At 41.6% G+C, this 23,140-nt stretch overlaps 5 protein-coding genes across 5 annotated transcripts; 1 reads left to right on the top strand and 4 right to left on the bottom strand.

Moving 5' to 3' along the window:
* Nucleotides 1-1,911: 1,911 nt before the first annotated feature.
* On the bottom strand, nucleotides 1,912-4,053 carry EAF01_007028 (uncharacterized protein; the record flags this gene model as incomplete). The annotated part of the gene is made up of 4 exons (XM_038915282.1): nucleotides 1,912-3,194; nucleotides 3,252-3,604; nucleotides 3,681-3,978; nucleotides 4,050-4,053. 4 exons carry the CDS (start codon nucleotides 4,051-4,053, stop codon nucleotides 1,912-1,914), a joined length of 1,938 nt encoding a protein of 645 aa, XP_038768920.1.
* A 5,271-nt stretch (nucleotides 4,054-9,324) lies between these two features.
* Nucleotides 9,325-10,380, bottom strand: EAF01_007029 (uncharacterized protein; the record flags this gene model as incomplete). The annotated part of the gene is given in 3 exon segments (XM_038915283.1): nucleotides 9,325-9,929; nucleotides 9,979-10,288; nucleotides 10,300-10,380. 3 exon segments carry the CDS (start codon nucleotides 10,378-10,380, stop codon nucleotides 9,325-9,327), a joined length of 996 nt encoding a protein of 331 aa, XP_038768921.1.
* A 419-nt stretch (nucleotides 10,381-10,799) lies between these two features.
* Nucleotides 10,800-12,665, bottom strand: EAF01_007030 (uncharacterized protein; the record flags this gene model as incomplete). The annotated part of the gene is made up of 5 exons (XM_038915284.1): nucleotides 10,800-10,815; nucleotides 10,879-10,985; nucleotides 11,067-11,858; nucleotides 11,915-12,462; nucleotides 12,569-12,665. 5 exons carry the CDS (start codon nucleotides 12,663-12,665, stop codon nucleotides 10,800-10,802), a joined length of 1,560 nt encoding a protein of 519 aa, XP_038768922.1.
* A 1,057-nt stretch (nucleotides 12,666-13,722) lies between these two features.
* On the bottom strand, nucleotides 13,723-16,372 carry EAF01_007031 (uncharacterized protein). The gene is made up of 3 exons (XM_038915285.1): nucleotides 15,459-16,372; nucleotides 15,044-15,381; nucleotides 13,723-14,991 (listed from the first exon to the last, which is right to left on the bottom strand). The coding sequence occupies exons 1-3, from the start codon at nucleotides 15,689-15,691 to the stop codon at nucleotides 13,853-13,855; spliced, it is 1,710 nt and encodes a 569-aa protein (XP_038768923.1). The 5' UTR covers nucleotides 15,692-16,372; the 3' UTR covers nucleotides 13,723-13,852.
* Nucleotides 16,373-18,304: 1,932 nt separating this feature from the next.
* Nucleotides 18,305-21,919, top strand: EAF01_007032 (uncharacterized protein; the record flags this gene model as incomplete). Its single annotated transcript, XM_038915286.1, has 10 exons — nucleotides 18,305-18,361; nucleotides 18,416-18,571; nucleotides 18,822-18,921; nucleotides 18,983-19,051; nucleotides 19,104-19,596; nucleotides 19,649-19,883; nucleotides 19,931-20,173; nucleotides 20,229-20,825; nucleotides 20,874-20,917; nucleotides 20,974-21,919. The coding sequence occupies 10 exons, from the start codon at nucleotides 18,305-18,307 to the stop codon at nucleotides 21,917-21,919; spliced, it is 2,940 nt and encodes a 979-aa protein (XP_038768924.1).
* Nucleotides 21,920-23,140: the final 1,221 nt, after the last annotated feature.

Genomic DNA, 23,140 nt, shown 5'->3' on the forward strand with positions numbered 1-23,140 from the left:
CAAGATATTTTGATACGTAGGACATTAATTCCTACATGTTCCCTTTAGGCTTGTTTTTACTACTGGTAGTATGGTTGCAGTTATGGGTACAGTGATAACTCATAAGACTACCTTTTGACATGAATACTGTTCTTCAACATCTTGCGAATATATTCCCCCGAGAAAGAAAACCGACAGAAAGACATCGTTTCAAAGATCAGAGAAGGCTTTCAGATAAAGAAGACCTTCTAGGGTAAAGTTATACAGTGTCCGAAGTTGGTGGAAAGGAAAAAGTATGTACTGACATTATGAAATGTTGCCCATTTTAATGGATTGCGAGTGCAAATGCATGGAATGTATTGACCAAGCAAAGGTATCGGAGTGGTATCTCTAGAATACCACACAAACACCTCCTAGCTTGACATTTAAGTATAATGATCTTGCATCCGTCTTTTCACGAAAAGATGAATCAAACTTTGATACGGATTCGGTAGTCATACAGTCATGTCCTTAAAATTATGTTAAGTCGTGTGCGGGTCGCCGGTATACTACTTTCCTTTGACTTTTCGAGCCGATTTTGAATACAATTTTTCGTTCTTATTGGTTTCTTAAACGATAGCACCTGATGAATAGTGGCTAGGACTAATCATTGACAATGTATCAATTGTCAGAGTAAAGAGTGATATATGTATATATTCAAGCTACACAACTCAGCATCAATTCCCATTCATCCCATCCCTTTCTTTCATCTGATGCCATGATCCGACAAAAGAATCTCCACAATCACATCCAAGATCTAATATGATGCGGAATGACAATCCGTGTTGAAGTTAGAAGTAGGTTAACTATCCGGAACATCCCTCTACTTGTACAAGATGTACAAGTAAGTCCCTAACATCTTGATTTCAACCTTGTGTCACCTGAATTCATTGCTGGGATCGAAATGGATGTTGTAGTTTTGGACTTATTTTCCTATTTGTAGGGGCATCGAATTGAAGAGTTACTCCAAAAGTAACGGAAATAGTCGGTATACTTACACCGTAACAATAATTCATATTAGATAAGATATCTTGAGGTGGTTGGTTATAGCTACTCGTGCGGCAGCAGGTACGCAACACTCCACCTAGATATGGGCCACCAATCGCTTTGTATTTTACCACCTTATAGGACGTGCCTGTGAGCGGAGTGTGGCATACTTTCTGGTCGCACGAGTAGATTGTGTTTCTTTGCGAGGGTCGATCCCTCTTTAGTAGTGTGTACTTCTTAATTTCAAAAATAGGAAGTTTGGGGGTTGAGGTGCAGAGGTTATAAGGAACTGTATAGGTAGGTGTGGCGGGATCCAGATCTCTTAGGAGATTCTGCCCGCGAGGAACTGGGAGGGGAATCCATGGTGAAGAGTGGTTGGGAGGTCCCTGTCGGGAAAAGTATTCGATGGGGATATGGAGCTATTAGAAGGCTTGGGTGTTGAGATAGGGAGGATCGAGCATATTGTATGGCAAAAGTATTCGGTGGACAGAAAAGGAGTTCCTTTGTCTTCTTCTGTTACGGAGATGAGGGAAGTGTTCATGGTGGGAGGTCTGTATGCTAACTAGGTGCGCTATGTTTTGAAATTCTACTCGGTCATGCATTATTTACTTTCGTGTTGATAGGATTTTAAGTTCATGCATTGCTCTGAGCGGCATTGAAAGGGTACAATCCCCAAACATCACAATGTCAAAAAAGAGATGATTAAATAAAAGAATGTCATTAAGAAGTTTATTACCCCAGCGATAGCTCGCCAGCATCTAGCCTTTCTGAGCCCATCACCACTATCCAAAATCATATCATACGGTATCATAAAAATCATCATCGCCCTCCCCTCCCGCAAACCCCAAAAGAGCCACTAAAACCTTACTCCCGGATCCCCTATAAAACTTTTTCGCTTATCATTCTCTAAAGCTCGGTCTCCTTATCCTTGAGTCCACCCTTCTCACCCTGGTAAGAAGGAGGAGCAGCTTTCTCACTCGCACTCTGTCCATCATGAATTTGTGGATCCGCAACATGCATTTGTTCATCGTTGATACTGAGTTTGTATTCTTCCTTGTCAATATCTCTGTAGATCCAATAGAAAGCACACATCATGATGAAACCAATGATAGTTGGCGCACCGAAATCCCAGGTGAGATATGGATCCTTGATGACACCGGCACAGGCAAGACCAACGAGATAAGCAATGGCTTGGGTGAATAAGTTAAGAGCGGAAACGAGACCTCTCATATTGGCTGGAGCACGGGAGTATGCAATACCGTAGGCGGGGACGTTGACGAAGAGTTCGGAAATTCCACCGACGGCGTAGGGAACGGCCATTAACCAGACGGAGATGGAGGATACCTTGGAGACACCATTGGCATCAACACAGGTTTCGGAAGAACCGTATTTTCCGCAAGGTCCGATCTTGTAGGCGTAGTAGTTGAGGAGAGTGTAGGCGGCACCTCCGAGAGTAGAAAGGAAGAATCCGGTGGTCATTCGGGCGATTGGTCCGTAGTGAATGTTGCGCTTTCTCAACAATGGGTAGAGACCGTAGTTGAGGATTGGTGCGACGATGATAATGGAGAGAGAGTTGAAGTTGTTCATGACATCGTTGGGGGCACCATCGGTAGACAACATAGTTGAGAGAGCACTGGCGGAGCTACCAAGACCATTGTCGTTGATGTTTTGAATTGGGAAGAAACAGAAGATTCCGGCGGCTTCGAAAGTACGCTTGACATCCTCGATGAATGCATCGTTCCATGGTACTTCGATAACGTTACCAGACTGGGCAATAACGGATGGCTTGGCGGCCTCGAAGAATCCTCCCTTGCGGGTGAAGATCTTTTTAATACCACCTCTCTTGAAACAGATACCAACAACACGGCAGACGTTGACGAGATCAGATCCTCCTGGTGGGTATAGGATGAGACGTTTGCGCATGAACCAAAGGAGGAATGGGAGAGGGACATAGAGGAGGAGTGGGAGGAGGAAGGACAACCACCATCCGACATATTTCTCGGTGTAGGAAGTTGGGACACCCATGAATCCACCGATGTTAACGAGAAGGTAGAACCAAAGCATGACACGCTCGGTAGTAGATTCGGGATCAACAATGACCACCTCACCAGATGGGAGAGTCTTCTTGACTGGAACTGCGTTTGGCATTTGATCGAGGAGGGTGGGTGCAATGTTAGGTTTGAACATAGCTAAAAGAAGAAGATTAGTGGATGATGGCTAAAACTTAGAATGTAGAGAAGCCTTACCAGCACCAATAGACAAAGTGTAGACACTCAAAAAGAAGGGAGCCTTGGCACCTCCACTGGCCAACAAACTAGGAGCACCACTTGCACACATGAGAACGTGTGCAATACCACATACTGCTACACCCCAGCAAATAATCTTGAATCTACCAGTTTTGGTATCGGCGAGCCATCCGAAGACCAATGGAAGTGCATATGCAAGTAGAGAGAATGATTGAGATGTGGCTGTTGCTTTGACAGTACCGAGACCTAAAGCTCCGGCAGTTTGTTGAGTTCCTCTTGGTGGTGCACCATATCCATTACCGCCGACTGGAAGTGGTCTGTTGACGAAATTGTTAATCAAACCACTGCAACCACTATGAGTGAATTACATGTTAGCGAATTTGTCTAATTAAAATTGTAGACGTCACTTTACAGTTAGGGGAAACATACTAGTAAGAAGCTCGCTCAGCGAATTCGACAGCACAGATTAAGTAAGTGACACTGGGAAGTTTTCCCGCTACTTTTCGGAGGGTTTTCTTCTCCTCTTCAGTAGGAATTAATTCTGGGTCGATATGTTCGTGTCCATGGCCTTGTGCATGGACGATTGCGGCGTCGGTTTCGAGACCGGCCTTAAGGTGATGCTCTCTTGAGACTGTGTGAATCAAAGATCCCTTTTGGTCGAGAGCTAGGACAGCATCACTGCCTAGCATCGCGCCTTGGATATCGGCTGTGATATTTTCTTGAGCAACTATTTTGAGTGTCAGTAATGTGTGAAAATACCACTAAGCGGAACATAGTCGAGTAGAAAAAAGTACTTACCCATCTTTGCGAAGTTGATTTATCACAACAGGTAAAGAGAGTGGTCGTAGAAGTGCGACTAAAGAACAAAACCACGATGAGGGGAAACACGAGAATAAATATACCGCTGACGTGCCCATCAAATCCCAAGCTACACCACCTAAATTTACCATGTTCCCCATTCACCACCCTAGCCCTCGACTAATTCGGAGAATCTCGCATGCTGCTCCCATGCACTCCTAGCTAGCATGGGATTACATCCCTCCCTCCCATACGGGAACGCCATACCAATCAGCACCGTTATCAGCTGGTACGAGCTCTCACGATTGTGCTTTGTGAACTCATTCTAATGCTGATCCATTACGGAGATCGCCTAAAGAGGCAGGTGTATAAGTTACATTGAACGCACGGAACAAATCACAGCAGGTATCAAATCGTTCTAGAAGATATAAACTCAGACCCCAGGTTCTGAATTGACCAGGCTACCTCCTTGTATGTGGCAAATATAGTCAGAGCAAAGGCCAATCGGTAGCACACTTGTGTATTGTGTACGGATAGGTCTGTATTCACCCGATTATGGAAAGCTGTCGTGCATACAGTGTAATGACCCTAGTGCGTCCAAAGACCAGCCCAGTCACCAATACCACCTCAATTGCAGCACCCACAAGAGTGATAAAGACAATTGCGAGGCCTTGCCCTTCCAACGATATCCACCTTACCAGCCTCATCACACAATCATATCCCCAATCTCAAATATACCCCCCAAAACCCACCTTTCAACCGTGGTCCTTCATCTCTATCAAAATTCATTAAACCAAATCATTCTCATTTGTCAAGCGAATTCACCACCAACAAATAATCATCTCCTCTTTGGTCCACAATAGGAAGGTAACGTTGCGCCAAGAGTTTGAGAATGTTGCCAAGCAGCAAATCCGATAAGAAATTAGTCGCGCGAGCAGTAAAACAAGAGAGTCAGAGGCGAACAAAGCTTTTGGGGAACTCGGGTATCAGCGAACGGTGAACTCGGCTCACTAATGACTATCTACCACTGGACTGGAACAGGAACAATTCTATCCTAGGCCACCCGGGATAACCAGCTGGCAAAAGATATTATGTCAAGAACGCGAGACCGAGAAGACTGGGCATACGAAGTTGGATTAATGGAACTGTCGCCAGCTCTTTTCACCTGCCAAATAAAGGTTTGATTTGTTTACCGAGTCGACTTGGCAATACTGGGTACAGGTAGAAGTTTATGTACCTATTCAGATGAGCCGCCCGTCTTTTCATAACCTATCCAGTCTTACTTCATATTACCGATAGATCTAGCCAACAAGCATTTCCCTCTTCTTGGTATCAAGGCAAGGTAAGGTGGTTTGGTTTTGGTGGCGGGAAAGCCATCCGGGGTCTGTCTTTTTATCTATCCCCAGAATCATCGGGGATAGCTAGGATTTGATAATAAGCAATTGAAGCACTAGATTTAAACATGAATGTCGTGATCGATGAGTGGATAGAATTATTTCATGGCGTTGGAGGCGTTTGAAATTTATACCTGATGGGGGTTTTTGGACCGAGATGGGAGTACCATCCTCGTCACCTCGGTCCTTTTTTGCAATTACGATAAGCAAAAAACGAGATATGGTGAAATATTGGGAGATTGTGAGGATATTATCATAATTTATTGTGTTTGATTATTTGTGTATATTTTAATGCAACTAATAATAGATACATAAGTGTAAAACAATGTACTAATCCCCAAGATAAAATGCCACCCACGTGTCTCTATACCCTTAAAAGTATGAAATCGCCTCCTCGTCTGTTCATTCCAGATATACTGGTAGATATGAACTGATAACCTTATATAATGGATGAAATACGAGATAGAGATAGGCGTAGGATGCAAGCTATTGATATATGATAAGAAATAAATGGAGAACCCGAAGCCCTCCACCGAGTCCGAGTTCATCCATACCGTATCTCGATCTTTCGATTCTCAAAGATTATCTCCTCTCTCTCTCCCTCTCTCCTCTCCTCCACATCAAAAAAATAAATCATGATCACATCCCGAGCTCTCAAGTAGGTACCATCTGCAAGCCCGAGGCGAAGCTTTGGAAGCTTCTCTAAGAATTCTTGGAGACGAGCCACTTAGCAGCCAAATCAATCATAACGTTGCACTGATTTGCCAAGTGTGTAACGATATCTGAGTAGTGACATACGATACGGGCCACAAGGTCAGAATCATGAACTCAAATCAGTAACCCAGGTTAACGAAGGCTGAAAGCCGTATGCTTATTTGCCTGATACCAAAAGCTGGGTAAGGAACATATTGTTATCCGGCGCTTGTGTCTGAAGCTGATAGTGAGTAACAAAACAAGCAATACAAAGATTGAAGATATGGTAAGACAACTCGCAGCGAAGGGAAACGAAACAATCAAAAGAACTCTATTCAAGCGCACGAGTAATGTTCTCAAGCCATCAATCAATCAAAACATGCCCATTCAAAAGCACCAGTAATCATCACATACTCGTGATGTATCTTTTAGGTTCTGACCTGCGGATGAAGGAATCTGCCTATGCATCGCTAGGTAAGGGTAAGCACGAGGATATCGTTTAGATGAATGCGGAAACTCCTCCGGCGGGCGATACGAATTGAATTCCTTATCTCGACAACCATCTTCATTCAGACAGACCTCATGAGTGTCAGCCAGCGATCCGGCAGGCAAGCAAGCAGTTGGGACTTGGAACTTGGAACTTGGAACTTGGAAACATTGATTGGAATATTGACAATACCGGGTACACACGCTCAACATCGCTCTTGCACGGAATGGAATAGCCGAATTGCTGAAAGCTTTCTCACCATGTTGAATACTGAACCAACGAGATTGATGAATTCGGGAATTATTGAATGATAAAGAGAAATGATATAATACGATGGATGGATGGATGAATGAATGGATGGATGTGATCATAATGATGTGCCTGCAGACTTGGCATCCAACTCGTTATCTGGTAACTATTCCGAAATCCGAAGAGATGATATCAATTCATCTGCCTAGTATTCACTTGAATATGCATCCATTGCATCACATCCATTGCATCACATCTAACAAATTGTCAACTTCAACAATTCATCCATTTTATCATAGAAGTGATGCAAAGAAATCAAGAAATCAAAGAATTTAAGAATTCAAACAAGAAGAAACGTTAACATTTAGAAACAGAGAAACATCTCAATAGTCATTCATTATTCATCAATCAAATATGAGTCAACCGGTCAGTATGTCACTCACTACCTGCCCGTCTACTTGAAATATAATAAACAGATAGGAGATTATTTACAACCCTGCTTTTAATACTCGAGTCTATCTATGTATGGGTATGAGATTACATATAAAATTACATGTAAGATTATATAGAATACCTACAAATAGATGTCAACAGTCGTCAAGATAGCAAGTAAGTAAGCTATCGAAAATAAAGATATCTTAACCTCTTATAAGTTGGAGGAAGTGCCTTACTCACACCTTATATACTACATACTTAATTTCATATTCCCTCTTCCCTACCCTCTCTTCTAATTCTCGGTTCTCAGTTAGTCTTCGTCCTCGTTTATAATCTTTATATCTTTTACTTTATTACTTTGTTACTTTACTATATATAAGGACTACGAATGCAGTTTATGGTCTTGTTAATTCATTATCTCCATACATCTCATAATCATCCAACCTTGAATTCATTCAATCTCAATATATTTCTAATCATAATTCCATTTTATTCAACTTAATATCTCACCCAACTTCAGCATCTCAATACAATTCACTTCAATATCTAATATCATCTAATCTCAACAATCACAATCATAATATCTTCACTCAACTTCAATTTCATACGACTTTATATTCATTCAAATGTAACCTGTCAGTATAAATATAATTCAATATTTTCACCAAATCTCAATAATCTTAATAATCTCAACAACCTCAATATCTCATCCAACCTCAATACTTCAATTAATTTCAAATTTATTCATCTCATAATCTTTATATTCAATTCATATCTAAACTTAATATTCTAACATCTTTATACAATCTCCATATTTTTTATACAAATTTAACATCTCACCCAACATCAATATCTTTATTCAATCTCTATATCTCATCCTATTTTAATTATTTTCTCATTCAATCTTCTATTTCTACAACTTCAAATTCACACAACCTCAATATCTGATACAACTTCACACTTATACAAATTCATTTTATCCAAGTTAATTATCATCTAACATCACATTCATTCCAACTCCAATTGCATTCAACTCTACATCCATACAACATTATATTCACACAATTTCAATTTCAACCTATCAGTCCAAACACAATTCAACATCTCAATAATCTAATAACCTCATTATCTCCGTACATTTTATAATCATATTCTTCCATTCTATTCATCTTCAGCATCTCAATCCCAATATCCCAATCTCTCACCATCTCATCCAATCTCCATATCTTATCTCACTCAATCTCAATACACTCATCTACCCTCAATATCTTAATCCAATCTCCATATTTCATCTCATATCAACATCTCAATTACCTTTCATCTTATATATATATATATATATATATATCTATAACTCCATATCCCACAACTTCATTCTCTCACAATTCCATCCATCTCAACTCCCTTAAATATCCACACAACTTTCACAATTATACAACTTCACTTTACATAACTTCATAACTTCATATCTCCATATCCTACAACTTCAGTATCTTACCCGATCTCAATATCTCCCAATTTCATCATCTCACAATTTCATTCTCTTAACTCACACTCACTTGAATATTCATACACCTCAACATCATCATACTCACCCCTCAACACAATTCAATATCTCATCTAATCTAATCTCACCTCAAAAACCTCAAATCTCAAAACCACAACCAGCTCCATAGCCACAATCACAACCATAACTATAACTATAACTGTAACCAGCTCCATAACTACAACCACAATTACAACTTAAGGAAGAAGAGAAAAGAAGAGGTTACAAATGAGATCATCTATCAAGATGATCTTCATAAATCAAATCTCAAATCTCAAATCTCAAATCTCAAATCTCAAAATCAAATACGAATATATATTCGGAAAAAATGATATACATTATATATATTCAGTTATTTATTCAATTAATGAAAAACACATCCTTCTCTTCCCAAAGTCTTCGATGCAAATCCAGACGCAAAACTCAGCTTCTACTTCATCAAATCAATCACTCCTCATTCCCTCTTCACCTTCACCCCTCTCTTCTATATCCAATTCCATACTCCATACTCCGCACATCCCAAACCCCACCCTTCCTACACCCCTCCACAAACTCTCTCACACCCTTCGCCCTCCTCCCAATAATCCCCTCCAAATCTCCCCCCAACCAAGCCTCTTCACCTCTCTTAACCGCACTGTCAAGCTCGCCCAAAACCCCCGCCAATCCCTCCTCCACCCCACCATCTACCATCCCCTTGACAATCTCCTCTTCCTCCACATCCACATGAATAATCTCTCTCTCCAACACATCCGTGAGCGCAGCAATCTCATCATAAGACCATAATTCTGCTCCCCTCAAAACTAATTCCTTCCCCATCAAACCCCTCACAAACTCATCACTTCTCCACCCAATCAAAGCTTTGTAAGCCACATTTGCGATATCCTCTACACTCACAAGCGGGATTTTCCCTTTCCCCGTTGCTGAAAGTAACCGATTTTCATCGCGAATGGTGTATAGATGGTGCATTTCCGAGAAATTTTCCATAAACCAACTCGGTTTCAATATCGTCCATTCCACTGCGTTCGTGTCGATATCATCCGGTCTTGAATCATCTCCTCGAGGTTTCCTTCCCTTCCCTTTTATATACTCAGATATCTGAGATAAAATCGGTCCATCCCCACAAACGTTGTATACTCCCACTCAGAAATACAATTCTCCTTACTCCTCTCTTGATTACTCCATCAATGAACCTTTTAGCCAGAGGAAGTGCATCGAGAACAGGAGGAGCGATCATGAAAACCGCTTCGATTGAAATTTCCTTTGCGTCGCCACCCCCCTCGGATGAGATAAAAGGATTATCATAAGTATTCGTATCCAACCAATCAAACTTAACCCCTTTAGTATTTGAAAGTGACGCTAGAGATGATCCAGATCGAGATATTAAGATAACGTTATATCCATCGACAGAAAGGAGAGGAGCGATTCGTCGAGCGGCCTTTCCCGTACCACCGAAAGTAAAATAGTAGCCTTATCCGTTCCGCCATTCTTCACTCCAATATCGGTACCCTTGATCTCATTCCTGTCCATCTTTCGAAAATCCGGCTCGGCTGTGGCGTCCTATCTATTTCTCCGCAATCCTTGGTCAACACCCTTGAGTTCAATCGAGAATTCGAAAATTCGGGGTTTTATCCTTGATGGATAAGATGGTGGGGAAGTCGAAGGAAAGTAGAACCTATCAAATACCCCAAGAGTTCATTTGGACGATCCAATTACAGGCATGATTCATGTCCACTCAAAGTCCCTGCGTATCTGCATGATTTTCACACCATTGTAATATCCATGACTTTAGTCACTTGAATTGCATACCCGAAGAAAGCCGGACCACTTTACCCCTCCGTTTGATGGCGAACTCCGGTCCGTCCGTAAATCGAACAATTTTCGTTTCGAATTTCGAACTCTGGTGGTGGGGTTGTCTTCAAATTTTATATACCTCACAAAGTATATCTTCAAGCAAGAATAAATCTACAATTTCGTCAATAAGGTTTCGTGAAGACAAGGAAATGTGATCAATAAAGACAAACTTACATGTGAATTCCCATTTGTTGTTGAACTTCTCTCCAATCAAATTTGCGTTCATATTGGTGTTGCCTTCTCCAAAGGATTTCAAGTAATTCCAAAGCTCGATCAGCGTGCTGTATAATTTTTATTAGCTTCAATCCAGAGACTCTTCCCCCCATTATCTTTCCCATCGTGTCCATACAGAGGAAACTTACATAAAGTGCAATCCTAGTATCAGCCTTCAACTTCTTCCTAATAGTATCCTCTACCACCCAATCATTAAAGATACTTGCTCCTGCTGCAAACAATCCATAATACAAACCCATCTCCAAACCGTAACCCTCTGGTGTCTCAGCAGCAATATCCAGAACCTGTGTGATTGCCTCTGAAACTTCTGGAGAAGGTGGTTCTTCACCAACTGGGTTGATAATATGATGAATAAAAAGAATGCATCCGTACATGCAAGCTTTTGTACTAGAGAATGCTTCAGCTTCGAGAGTTTCCGCGACGGTGAGTTTAGTATCGCGTGGCTGTCGTCGCCAATCGTTAGAAAGATCCCGGAGCACAGGGGGACAATTTTGCCACCACATTTGAACTTCATGTTGGATTCCAAGGGCTTCTTGTTTAATGATGATTTGTTCTTCGACTGATATTTCGACAAGGGAACGACTGGATAGACGAGATAACTTGGCCATAAATATCATGAAGACGTGGAATTCTCCAGTCATAACACCTCCAGGATCATAATATGGCCAATTCAAAGCTGGTTCTGCTGATGAAGGTGAATCGCCAATTTGTTTTGGACTCGTTGATAGTGTCGGGGCATCTTCGAGCCAATAATTCCCAGGTAATAAAGGACCTTGTCCTGCCCAAAGGGAACCAGAAACATCAAGTAATGCAAAGAATCTTGTGAGGAAATCCGAAGTTTTAGGACCTCCTCGATGCAAGATTAGGTCTCGCGCACCTTTGAGATGCTCCAGCCATAATCCTCTATCTGAATGTGATATCTGTTTTTTGTAAGCCAAGTGTACCATAATATGAGGAGATGGAAAAAGCGATTTACCTCGTAAACACATAATAGCAGACAAGCACCCAATGTGGCATTTTGTTTCGCAACTAAATTGTCACATAATGCTTTGTTAAGTTCTCTCAGAGCCATGGCATAATGTTTGGTGGCCTTAACCTCATGCTGCTTGTCAGTCCTACTCATATGGCCTGCTGCCACTGCGATAATACTATGTAATAGAGCCGGACTGGTCGTTACAAATGGTACCAATTCTTCCTTGAAAGGGTTCCCTTCATCATCATTTGCATATGCCAAGAATCTGGTGCAAAACCCCACAAAATGATGAATATAGGGCATAGTCGTTTTATCGATATTGGGAAATTCAATAACGAACGAATCTTTGGGAATACGTGTTTTACCAAGCGCAAGCTGTTGGGTGGTAGGTAGTGAGCTGGTACTGGAGATTCCATGACCATGAGATGTCGTGGCGAGCATGTGAGCTGGAGGTGTACTCCATTTACAATCGCGTTGAAGGCGAATACAGCGACCACAATCAGGTTTTCCTTCATCACATTTCACTTTCCTTGCTCGACATGTTAAGCAACCTTGAACGCGTCAGAATTGAAGCCAGAAGCCAGAAGCCAGAAGCCATATGCCCATTGCCATATGGATGAGATTGACGCTTGATGTGTGAAAGGAACGTGAACGGACCTGTTCTTGTTCGAGGTACAGGGGCTTTAATGCCCATTCCCGGAGCCATATTTACTTTGGTATTAGAGGCATTCAAATTCGTTTCCCCTTTGTACATATCAAGGAAGGGATGGTTGTAGTGTTGAGTGGACAGAGGATATAACACGTTGAAGTTGTCGACGTTTTCCGATATTGAATGATGCACCGAGTAGTTGATTTGTAAAAGCAAAAAAAGAGTCAATGCAACACGAACACAGTTGTAGTGACTCGTGAGTAAAGTCCACTTTCTTTGAGGTTGCAGTTTTGTGATGGCCTGTCGATCGATTAACCAGGTGTGAGTAACCTGGGACCTAAGCTTTACTTGAAGAAGATTGGAATGTATACGACAGAGCCACTTTTGAAGCTTTTCATACTTTTCATTGGACCAGTCCGGTCCCGAGAATAAATAACACTCAATATTTCAATGTTTGGACATCCATCTGTACGAAGCTGAAAAGGAATCAGAAAAGGAGTACCCCGTATCATACCTAGTAAATGATAATCTATATGAAATTTCTGCAAAAGAGATTAATCATTGTATGACATACAATTGTATAGAAAATTCGTCTAATTGGCATGAACCCCTTCATCGCTCCATCTCTTGATCTCGTCCAGATTTACCGGTACGACACTTCCTAAATTCAAAATCTTGAAAGATAAACATCTAAAGCCATCAAGATCTCTGATCCTTCGTCATAGACTCCAGAGTCTTTGACTTTGATATTGATCATGTGGGTTCCAACTTGATTTCTGTACTCCTGACGGGTCAACTATCCTTTTCTCCAACATTAGAGTTTCATCGACCAAAGAATTACCTTATGATTATTGGTTCATTCTCCAATATTTCAAATTAGTGCGGGGTGATCAAACCTTGTAAAAATTCCTTTGGTTTTGAGATAGTTGGGAATAGACTGCGGTATTTCTACCTGCAAGAGTCTGAATCGAGAAATTATATATGCCGGAAGGGAGGAAAGGAGGCCCGTGGGAAGATCTGGAAAACTATGGAAGGTCGAAGATGGGGGATTTTGTTCATGGATGAATGGGTAAGGTAGGCAAAGCATTCAAATCCTAATATCGTGTACCTTGTAGCATGTTCATCCACCAGTATATGTTCATGTTCATGTTCAATGGATCAAAAGACTGTCATTCTAGACATGTACGTAAATCAAATTAAAATCTAAACTATATCTTTAAACATAAGTGAGTACTCTGTAAGAATGCATCAACATGTAGAAATCATCATCATAACCCTGAACCATACGCCCATTATGTCGACTTATCCAATCTTCTACTACTCTCTGTAGAATCAGATCTGCCTGTGTTCAGATCGTTATCTCTAATCTTTTGTAAATCCGACCTCTCTCTCTCCAAATATTCTGCGCATTCAACTCGACTCTTGGTCTCACTGATCCAAAAGATTGCAATCGTAGGAACAAAGATCAAAGCTGCCACGAAAGGAAATGCTGCCCATTGATTGCCATCGCGATCAACAATAGCACTTGAAACAATAGGTCCAATCCAGGCTGATCCCTTGGAGACGATACCTAAAAGACTGAAGAACAAATATTCTCTACCTTTGGGTACTAATTCTGCCATGAATGCTTGCCCGTATGGGAATTGAGCACCAAGGGTAATTCCATATTGTGCTTGAAAGAGCCAAAATTCCCATTCGTTATGGAAACCAAACTTGGTAGTCCAGATACCTATCATTCCCCAAAGCGCAATGAGTACACAACCACAATTGCAAAATTGAAGCATAGTCTTGGTACGGATCCTGAGTGTTTCTTGGAGATAATAGGCACCAAAGACTCCGATTGTAGTTGAGCCACCTTGAACCATGATGAGGTAGGTATTTTGTGTCGCGGAGAATTCAACAACTTGCGTTTGTGCGATCGAGACGAGTGTAAGTAATGTAGCGACTCCGTCTGCCAAAAGGAAAAATGCAATCAAATAGTAGAAAGTTTGTCTCAACTTCCATACTTGCTTTCCGGCGAAGTAGGTTTGCTTGAAACCAAAGGTGAGGTAATTGTCACCCTTTGGTAAAGGTGGTCCCGGTCGCTTCTTTTCCCAGATGAACCATGGAATGGCAAGAATAATCCACCATCCGGTAGTAACAGCGACAGAGACAGAGTATCCCCAATTGTTTTGTTGTGTAGAATCATTTGCACCGATTCCTGCTAGGGCTGCTAATGCTAGAGCTCCACAAATTGTGAATCCAACATTATTCCATCCATAACTTATATTCATTACCTTGGATCTTGCCATTGAGCATTTGTCTTCGTATTCTCGTTCTGTCAAGATGCCTTGTGCATAGTCTTCTCTCGCTTTATGAACTTCGGGAAGGTCGTGGGCAAGTTTGGGAAATATCGCGTTGAAGAAAACATAGGAAGACCACCAAGTAACACCTGGGGAAGATATTAGACACTGTGTATTTCTGCGATGCAATTGGAAACTTACTGCTAATAATGTAAAGAGCCATGGCGATTCTCCATTGATATGCATGTTGTACTCCTAAGAACCCGAATTCAAAGGCGAACGAAAGAAGGGAAAACAATCTGACAACCCATGGATTCCAGTTACCGAAATCTGCCAAACTTCCAATCGAGAGGAAAAGTACAGCTTGCGAAACGAAGGTCAATCCTGATGCTATCAACACCACCGATGTGTATGCTTTGGTGCCTCCATTCCAGAAGACATGGCAAGGGGTATCATCGCCGCAAGGTGCGCTACCCAATGGCAAGACGTTTGGATTAAAACCGGCTTGGTATATCAAGTTCTGGAAGAGAAGACTCGAGCTGAAGATCAATTGGTGTTAGTAATCGCATAATCTCGAGGGGTGGTTGTACAAGATGGAGGGACCAGTAAAACTTACTATTGAAAAGAGCCAATTCCATTGTTTCCTGCATAGTATGCATAATACGACCACAGTTCTTTCCTCGTCGCAGGTGGTCCTGTATCCTTTTGATGTGCATGAAAGACGCGATCTGATGGCGCAGTACCTATCTCAGTCCCAACTGTTCCATCTTCAGCGCTTTGGTAAGAATCTGGGGTAGCCACCGCAGTGAAAGGTAACTTGTCAACAGTTTCATGCTCCGCAGCCGTCATGATGAAGAAGTCTAGATAAAGCTAAGACAAAAGATACAGAAGCTAATCAAAAGAGAGTGGACATTGAAGAAGAGAGGAACCGGGAAAAGGTAGAAAGAAGTATGAACCCGACTCCCACAAACCTAGAAACTAGAATGTGCCCTGCAAATTTGAAAAGTATATTGGCCACAACGGTGTGTGTGATTCTTGACCAGAATGGTTACAAGTTGCGGAGTCCCGAGTTCAAAGCTTTTCAATAATCTCACTGGCTTCCGATTGAGGGAATGGTACGCAAGCCTCTTGGTGTTTCCCTTACCTAGTTCGCATAAGTGTGCGAACTCGAGGCGGAGAACACATGGCAGATGGCAGGGCAAGCCGACGATGTAACCGGAAATGGGTTGTTGAAGAAGCATTGATTTGCGCACTGGCTCAGTCTGGCTGGCTCTGATTGGGATTTTATTGGTTGATTAACATCGGCGGAACTCATGAAGGAGTTCATTCCCTTCACACCTTTTTTTTTTCTTCTCTTCTCATCTTTTCTTCCCTTGCTTGAATTTCCAGTGCTGGCGTCGATCCTTGTCATAGACCCATCATGCTCATTGTCGAGCCACTGTCGAGCCACTGTCGAGGGTTTGAATGAAAGTGTGAGGTAAGGAAAATCCCAGGATAACGGAAAGTCTAAATGAAAGGGTCTCCACTGCACGGCGTCCACCCGTTTGTTCTTCTTCTCCGTACGTGTATAAGGCTAGATAGCCGTAATCTGGTCCAGTGGGTGGAGCGAGTTCGAGCCAGTGATCACATGTTTTCCAGACTGCCGAGACTCCGCAGTACATACCGACTCGTGCTTGCTACCAAAACAACGGGTAAACCGCCTAAGATTGATTATTAATAGCCGTTGCTCATCCTTGATGAAAGAAATCTACCAGGAATATAGATATATACATACATGTACATGTATACATTTATATGTTCGGACGATGAGCTCATTTATCCCAGTCTCCTAGAGTCGCATTCTCCCAGGGAAGAGGAAAAAGGGACTCAAGGGAGGGAGGGGATCTCGAGGTAGTAGTAGTAAATTCTTAATCGATTCAGTCTATCTATAGCTAAGCTACGCTGACTATGGATCTCGAGGTATTACACCGTCATTATCCCCGAAATACCTGCGAGTCTGTGAGTCTGTGACAGGTTTGTTTCTCTTACCTATACATAATTAGTGCCTTAGGTTCTAGGTATCCATTTTTAATCTTTTATACTTCTGGGGAATCGGACCAAAGCATTCTGCCTTTCTTAATGGGAAGGCGGTCTCCAAACGACTTTTTCCACTCCACCCACCTTGGTCAAAGTGCCCAGGTGGCTAAATGCCTCAATGCATACTTCGTGCATACTCGGTTGCATAACTTTTATCCCATGACATCCACCCATCCACCCTGGCTTACTTCACTTCCTCTTCCCTCGTCTAGATAATTTCTAAATATACGCCAAATACACCCAATTCACTAAATACACCCAAATACACCAAATTCACTAAATACACCACTCAAATCCCTCCTTTACGGTCCTTTCTCATCTATTATCTTTTTAACTAATCTTCACTAATCTTCACTAACCTTCACTAACCTTCACCAACCTTCACTTACCTTCACTAAACTTTCACTAAACTTTCACTAACTTTCACTAATTCGACATAAATATCTATTCGAGTCATTTATGCTCGCCTATCTCCCATTTTATCTTCAAACACGACTCAAATTGATCAACTTCTTCTCCGAGAGCTCTTCATTTGGAAAGAATTGATCCAGTCAGAAGCTTTCAAATGATTTATTCATTAATAATACTATCTTCTATAATTTCTCTCGCCCACGCTCTCACCCTCTCCCAAGAAAGTCATATCACGAAAAAGTCAATCATGCAAAACACGCACGTCTACCAGTATCAATTCCTTGGTAAGCTGGGTTTGATGTATAGACTAGAGTCTAGAGTCTAGAGTCTAGATGGAAGGTACCACTCACATTTGATCACAATTCATCACAATTGACCACAATTGACCACAGTTCATCACTACTGCTCACTACTGCTCCCTCATGTCATACGCGTCGTCGGAAAGATAAAGAAATCAACCTTGAATGCCAAACTCCGTTCATCCATTCTCAAAATCCCTCCGTCGCATATCGTGCAGATTATCCAAACTCCACGTGGTACTGGAGCTGCCGAGTTACCTTATATGTGAACTTATCTCAAGGTTCCCACTCCTCGTTGGGTCTTCGCTCGCTCGCCTTACGCATACATACCAAAAAAGGATATCCTTACTTTGGTAGGCGAGGAGAGAAGACTATTATGTACGCAAATGATTGATATAATAAACCTCGAATTTTGATCATGTATGTTCAACTTTATTATATGTAGAAGATCTTATCATCCATTGCTTCCTTTTGTTCTTTTCGAAACTTTATCCATTATACCCTTTTCATTGTTTTTCTTTTTGGCAATACATTTTTGATATAAACTCGTGATACCCCAATTGTTTTTCGTCCTCGTCTACGACTAAAACTACAAACATCGACAGCGATATCGATATTGATATCGATTTCGATCCTTTCAGCAGTCAGCCTTCAGAATCCAGCACATATTGGCAAAATGCCTTCCAGAATATGTTCTCGTGTAATTGGAATTGATGTTGGAGGAACCAACACAGTGGGTGACGATTGAAGTATATTTTCATTAACATCTACTAATGATTGATTGTAGGATGCAGTTATTTTACAGGATGATAATGTATTGGCATGGCATAAAACACCAACAACCCCAGATATTCAAGATGGTGTTGAACAAGCAATTGCTGCTGTCATAAAAAAAGCTCAAATCTCTAAAGATAGTATAGACTTCATCAAGATCGGGACGACAGTAAGTTGATTCTGTCTTCAGTACTTACTACTCACTTCCTACTTCCCATCCTTTCCTTTCCTCGAGTTTCGTATAGAGAATCGTGCGTAAGAACATTCGATTCCCTCTGCGTTCCAAAGTCTCCCCAGCAAAAAGTCTCATGTTGGTCCTTCCCGGAGTATACTGGTGTTTGACTCTACTCTTTCCCTATCTCTCTCATCGTTTATATTTTGGGATTCATAGTCAAGATCTAATCGCATCTTCTGTGTAGCAATTTGTGAATGCAGTCCTCGAACAAAATGCTACCAAGTTAGATAAAGTTGCTGTTATAAGGTTATGCGGTCCTTACTCGAGGGGCTCACCACCATTTGGTACGTTACATGCCGAATACTCTCCATTAAACAAAATGTTAGCTAACACTCAGGATCTCAGTTGGTTTCCCTGAATCATTAAGACAGTTAATGGAAGGTCACTATGGCTATGTTGACGGTGGCCTACAGGGTACGTTTGATACATGCCTTGAAACTTCCACATAGATACTAATAATTTCAAGTTGACGGAACCCCAATCTCCCAAATAAACGTTCAACAACTCAGAGAACAAGCTTCAATTATCAGATCGAAATCAATATCAAGTGTTGTGGTTATTGGAATATACTCTCCATCCAACCCAGCTCAAGAAGAGTTTGCGCGACACATCCTTGCCGAAGAATTAGGCTCAGAGTATGATATATCATGTTCATATACTATTGGAAGATTAGGATTCCTTGAGCGTGAGAATGCTAGCATATTAAATGCAAGCTTGAGACGATTCGCACGTCAAGTCATTGCCGGCTTTGCACACGCGGTACATGACCTCAAAAACGCCAGCTTATATATTACATTAAATGATGGAACTTTAAGTAAAGCATCAATAGCTGCAGAGCATCCAGTGAGATGTTTCTCTTCCGGTCCAACGAATAGTGCAATGGGTGCTGCACTTCTTGCAAAGAATGAGTGTATGGATCTTGAGGGCGATAGCGAAGTGCTAGTGGTGGATGTTGGAGGGTAAGAACTTTCTGCTTTAACATTTCTCGGCAATTATATTGACACATTATAGCACTACCACTGATATTTGCGCTCTTCTCAAATCTGGTTACCCCAGACAATCTGCCGCCTTTGTGAAAATCGCAGGGGTCAGGACCAATTTCACAATTCCTGATGTTTATAGCATTGCACTAGGTGGAGGGTCACTCATACGTACAACATCGTCAGGAAAAACAACAGTTGGTCCAGATTCTGTTGGTCCGAAATTGGAAATGGAGAGTATCGCATTTGGTGGAGAAACTTTAACTGTATGATTGAACCTTTTGAGCTTCAAGGAAGATACTTACATATTTAGGCTACCGATCTTGTATTGTCGAACGAGAGAACCGATATCATTCCAGACGAACTCAGAATTGGTGGACACTCAGAAATTCAACGAGCTTTGGAAGATGCGATTGATCAAGTAAAAACAAAACAAGGATATGCTACAGTCATTCTTGTAGGCGGAGGCAGTATTATTGTAGGGAAAGATATTGCCGGAGTGGGAGAAGTCATCAGACCAAAATATTTGGAAGTCGCAAATGCTGTTGGAGCCGCTGTAAGTTTAGTCCTGTCCTTTATCCCTGGGGAACGGAACTAATTTGATTGTGTAGGTTGGAAAGATTAGTGGGAGTGTTGATACTGTCGTTACACCCGGGGAAAAGACCATAGAAGAAGAGATTGAGGAGGCAAAACTACTGGCAATTCGAAGATGTGTAGCTGCAGGCGGCGACGAGAAAACCATCGAAGTTGTGGAAGTCGATACAATACCTATTAATTACGTTACCAATGGTTCTACGCAGTTGGTTGTTCGAGTGGTTGGTGATTTACGTAATACCGAAGAAAAAGTTCAAGATCTGGAGACTATGCCAATAACGATGTCGAAATTCAAACCTAGGAGAGCAGATTCCGGATATAGTGCAAGTGGCTTGGATAGTCCTGTGGATACGAAAGCTTCAACCTACGATATCCTTGAACATGTTGATCTAGAATCCTATCGTCCACGCCTCGAAGGCGATATATGGCATCTTTCAGTAATCGATCTCAAATTTCTCATGGACGGTACAGGAGTATTGGGCGTAGGAAGTTGTGGTGAACCATATCCAAGTTATATTGCTTGTTTAATTGCATTGGAGAGTGGTGAAGGACTGAGGATCAGAAGACAAGATACTGTTCCTGATGATGCATTAATCATGTCGGCAGGGTTTATGGTATGTTACTTCGGAAACCATTTGATGTGGAATTACTGATCATTGTAGGGTTCACCAACTGTATACTTGGAACGTATACCCGGGTTAAACGAGTAAGTTCCTTTTCATCGTTCGCAACTCATCATCTGCATACTGACAACTATTCTAGAATTACCGATACAGTCAAAGCTCTCATGTCAGCCACGGGACATTCCTCATTCGATGCAACTATACCTAACGAAATCGGTGGTATGAATTCTTTCGAAGCCCTCCTCACTGGTCATCGATTCGGAAAACCTACTCTCGACAGCGATTGTGTAGCACGAGCATATCCTATGGTTTGGCAGACAGTCAGATGTTTAAATGGGGTTTCAGTTACTCCAGCTGCTGTTGCCAATGGATGTGGAGGAACCGAAGTCTTCGTAAATTCAAAGGATGCTGAAGAAGCAGAACTTCTTATGCGGGATGCATGCACGAAACAAGGTTCATTATCAGGAATGGTAGTCAATCCAATACGTGGTAAAGAAGCCAGAACACTTCCTTCAAATAGTTATTCATGGGCATGGCAAATCGGTCGTTCAATCGCAATCGCTCGCTCCAAGAAAGTCGACCCAGTCAAAGATCTTATGCGAACACAGAATGGAACTAAATTATTCACTGGTAAAGTTGTGAGAGTTACGAGAAAGGTAGCCGCAGGTTTTACCAGAGGTAGTGTCTTGTTGGATCATATCACTTCTTCTACATCGACCACATCTACTGGTGAAAAAGTTACATCATCACTACATGTCGAATTCGAAAACGAAAACCTCTGTGCCATTTTAAAAACACCCGGAAAAGAAGATGAGGTTTTGGCAGTCTGTCCGGATTTAATCGTTGTTCTCGATATGGCAAATGGAGCACCACTTGGGATCTCGGATTATAAATACGGACTTAGAGTAAGCGTCATCGCATTAAAAGCACCAGAGGTCTGGACCACAAAAGAAGGATTGAAGATGGGAGGACCAAGAGCTTTTGGTTTGGATATGGATTATGTGGGTGTGTGTGCGGAAAGTCAATATGAAGCACCAAAAAGTGTTTGGGAACTTTTTGGGGATGAGGTGGAAAGGAAAGCTTGAAATTACCTTGAGGGTAATGGGTTTGTCTTTTGATGTGGTAGAAGGATGGACTGAAGTAATGGATGAGATGGCCTGGGAAGTGAGAGATTCGAGACGACGTAATTACAGAGATATCCCTATTTGTTTTTGTTTCCTTGCACTCAGTTTTGCATAAATGGAATTTTTTATTCCATTATGAATTCCTTGTTAGCATGGAATACATATTCCCGGATGAGATGGGGATGAGAAGGGTGATCTGATCATACTCCTGGAGATGTAGTTGCAGGTGGGATATATATACATACACATGCATTTAAGAAGAGAGGGGTCGTCACGAGAAAGAGAGAGTCGAGTATTAAGACACCCATGTAAGGTTCCGCACACGAATATAAATATATATATAAATCTATACAAAATGAAAATCAATATAGAATTTCGAGAACGAGATATTTACCCTCTTTCTCTTCCGAGAGAGTCTCGATGTATACCTATATACCTATATACACCTCATCAAATTTAATTCAAATGTAACCTTTCTTCCTTCCACATGCAAATGCAAATGCAAATGCAAATGCAGATTATAAGATCCATATCCATATCCATTCACATCCACATATACGTCCACATTCTTGAAAACTTTATTCTTACCTATCCGCCGGCCGACTTACCTACACGTGTGGATACTATACGGAGAAATGGAGAATATCTAGGTAGGTATAAAAAAATCTTCAACTCCACATAGCTATTATGTCTTTGATTTATCATATCCATTGACTCTATCATATCTAGCACGTCACATACATATCTCTCTCGAGTCTTCATCCATCCTGTATTCCACCATATTCCTCACATCATCCCCCACATTCTCCGAAACTTCGACAACTCGCCCATCCTAATCCATCCCAATCCATCCCTCCTCACCGCTCGGCAATACTCAGGGAGATGCGGGTGATGACATACACAGTACATATCTTCCTACTTTCTCATCTGAACGGTTCCCTCCGTCCACACCTCGGCATTTCTTGGCTGTTGAGAAAAGAAAAGGTAGAGTTTGTTGGTTTGTTTGTTGTCCACTTTGGTTGGATGGGATGGGTGAGATGGAATGGATAGAAGGGGAGAGGTATGATATGTATTACAACATACGATAGTAAGTACTTCTTTCCCCCCAAAAGATAAGTTAATCTTTCTGTTGATGGGAAGGGTTAGAAACGATTTAAGTAGTAAGTATGTCGGTATATACAG

This window comes from Botrytis porri, assembly GCF_014898465.1.
Source record: "Botrytis porri strain MUCL 3234 chromosome Unknown BPOR_009, whole genome shotgun sequence".
NCBI lineage: Eukaryota > Fungi > Ascomycota > Leotiomycetes > Helotiales > Sclerotiniaceae > Botrytis > Botrytis porri.

What these genes read in the sequence shown, in the direction of transcription:
- EAF01_007031 (XM_038915285.1), bottom strand. Translation starts at nt 15,691, where the DNA reads ATGACGGCTGCGGAGCATGAAACTGTTGACAAGTTACCTTTCACTGCG. An exon ending in GGAATTGGCTCTTTTCAATA is followed by an intron (nt 15,382 to 15,458) that starts GTAAGTTTTACT and finishes ATTGATCTTCAG; the next exon opens with CTCGAGTCTTCTCTTCCAGA. An exon ending in GGCTCTTTACATTATTAGCA is followed by an intron (nt 14,992 to 15,043) that starts GTAAGTTTCCAA and finishes TATCTTCCCCAG; the next exon opens with GTGTTACTTGGTGGTCTTCC.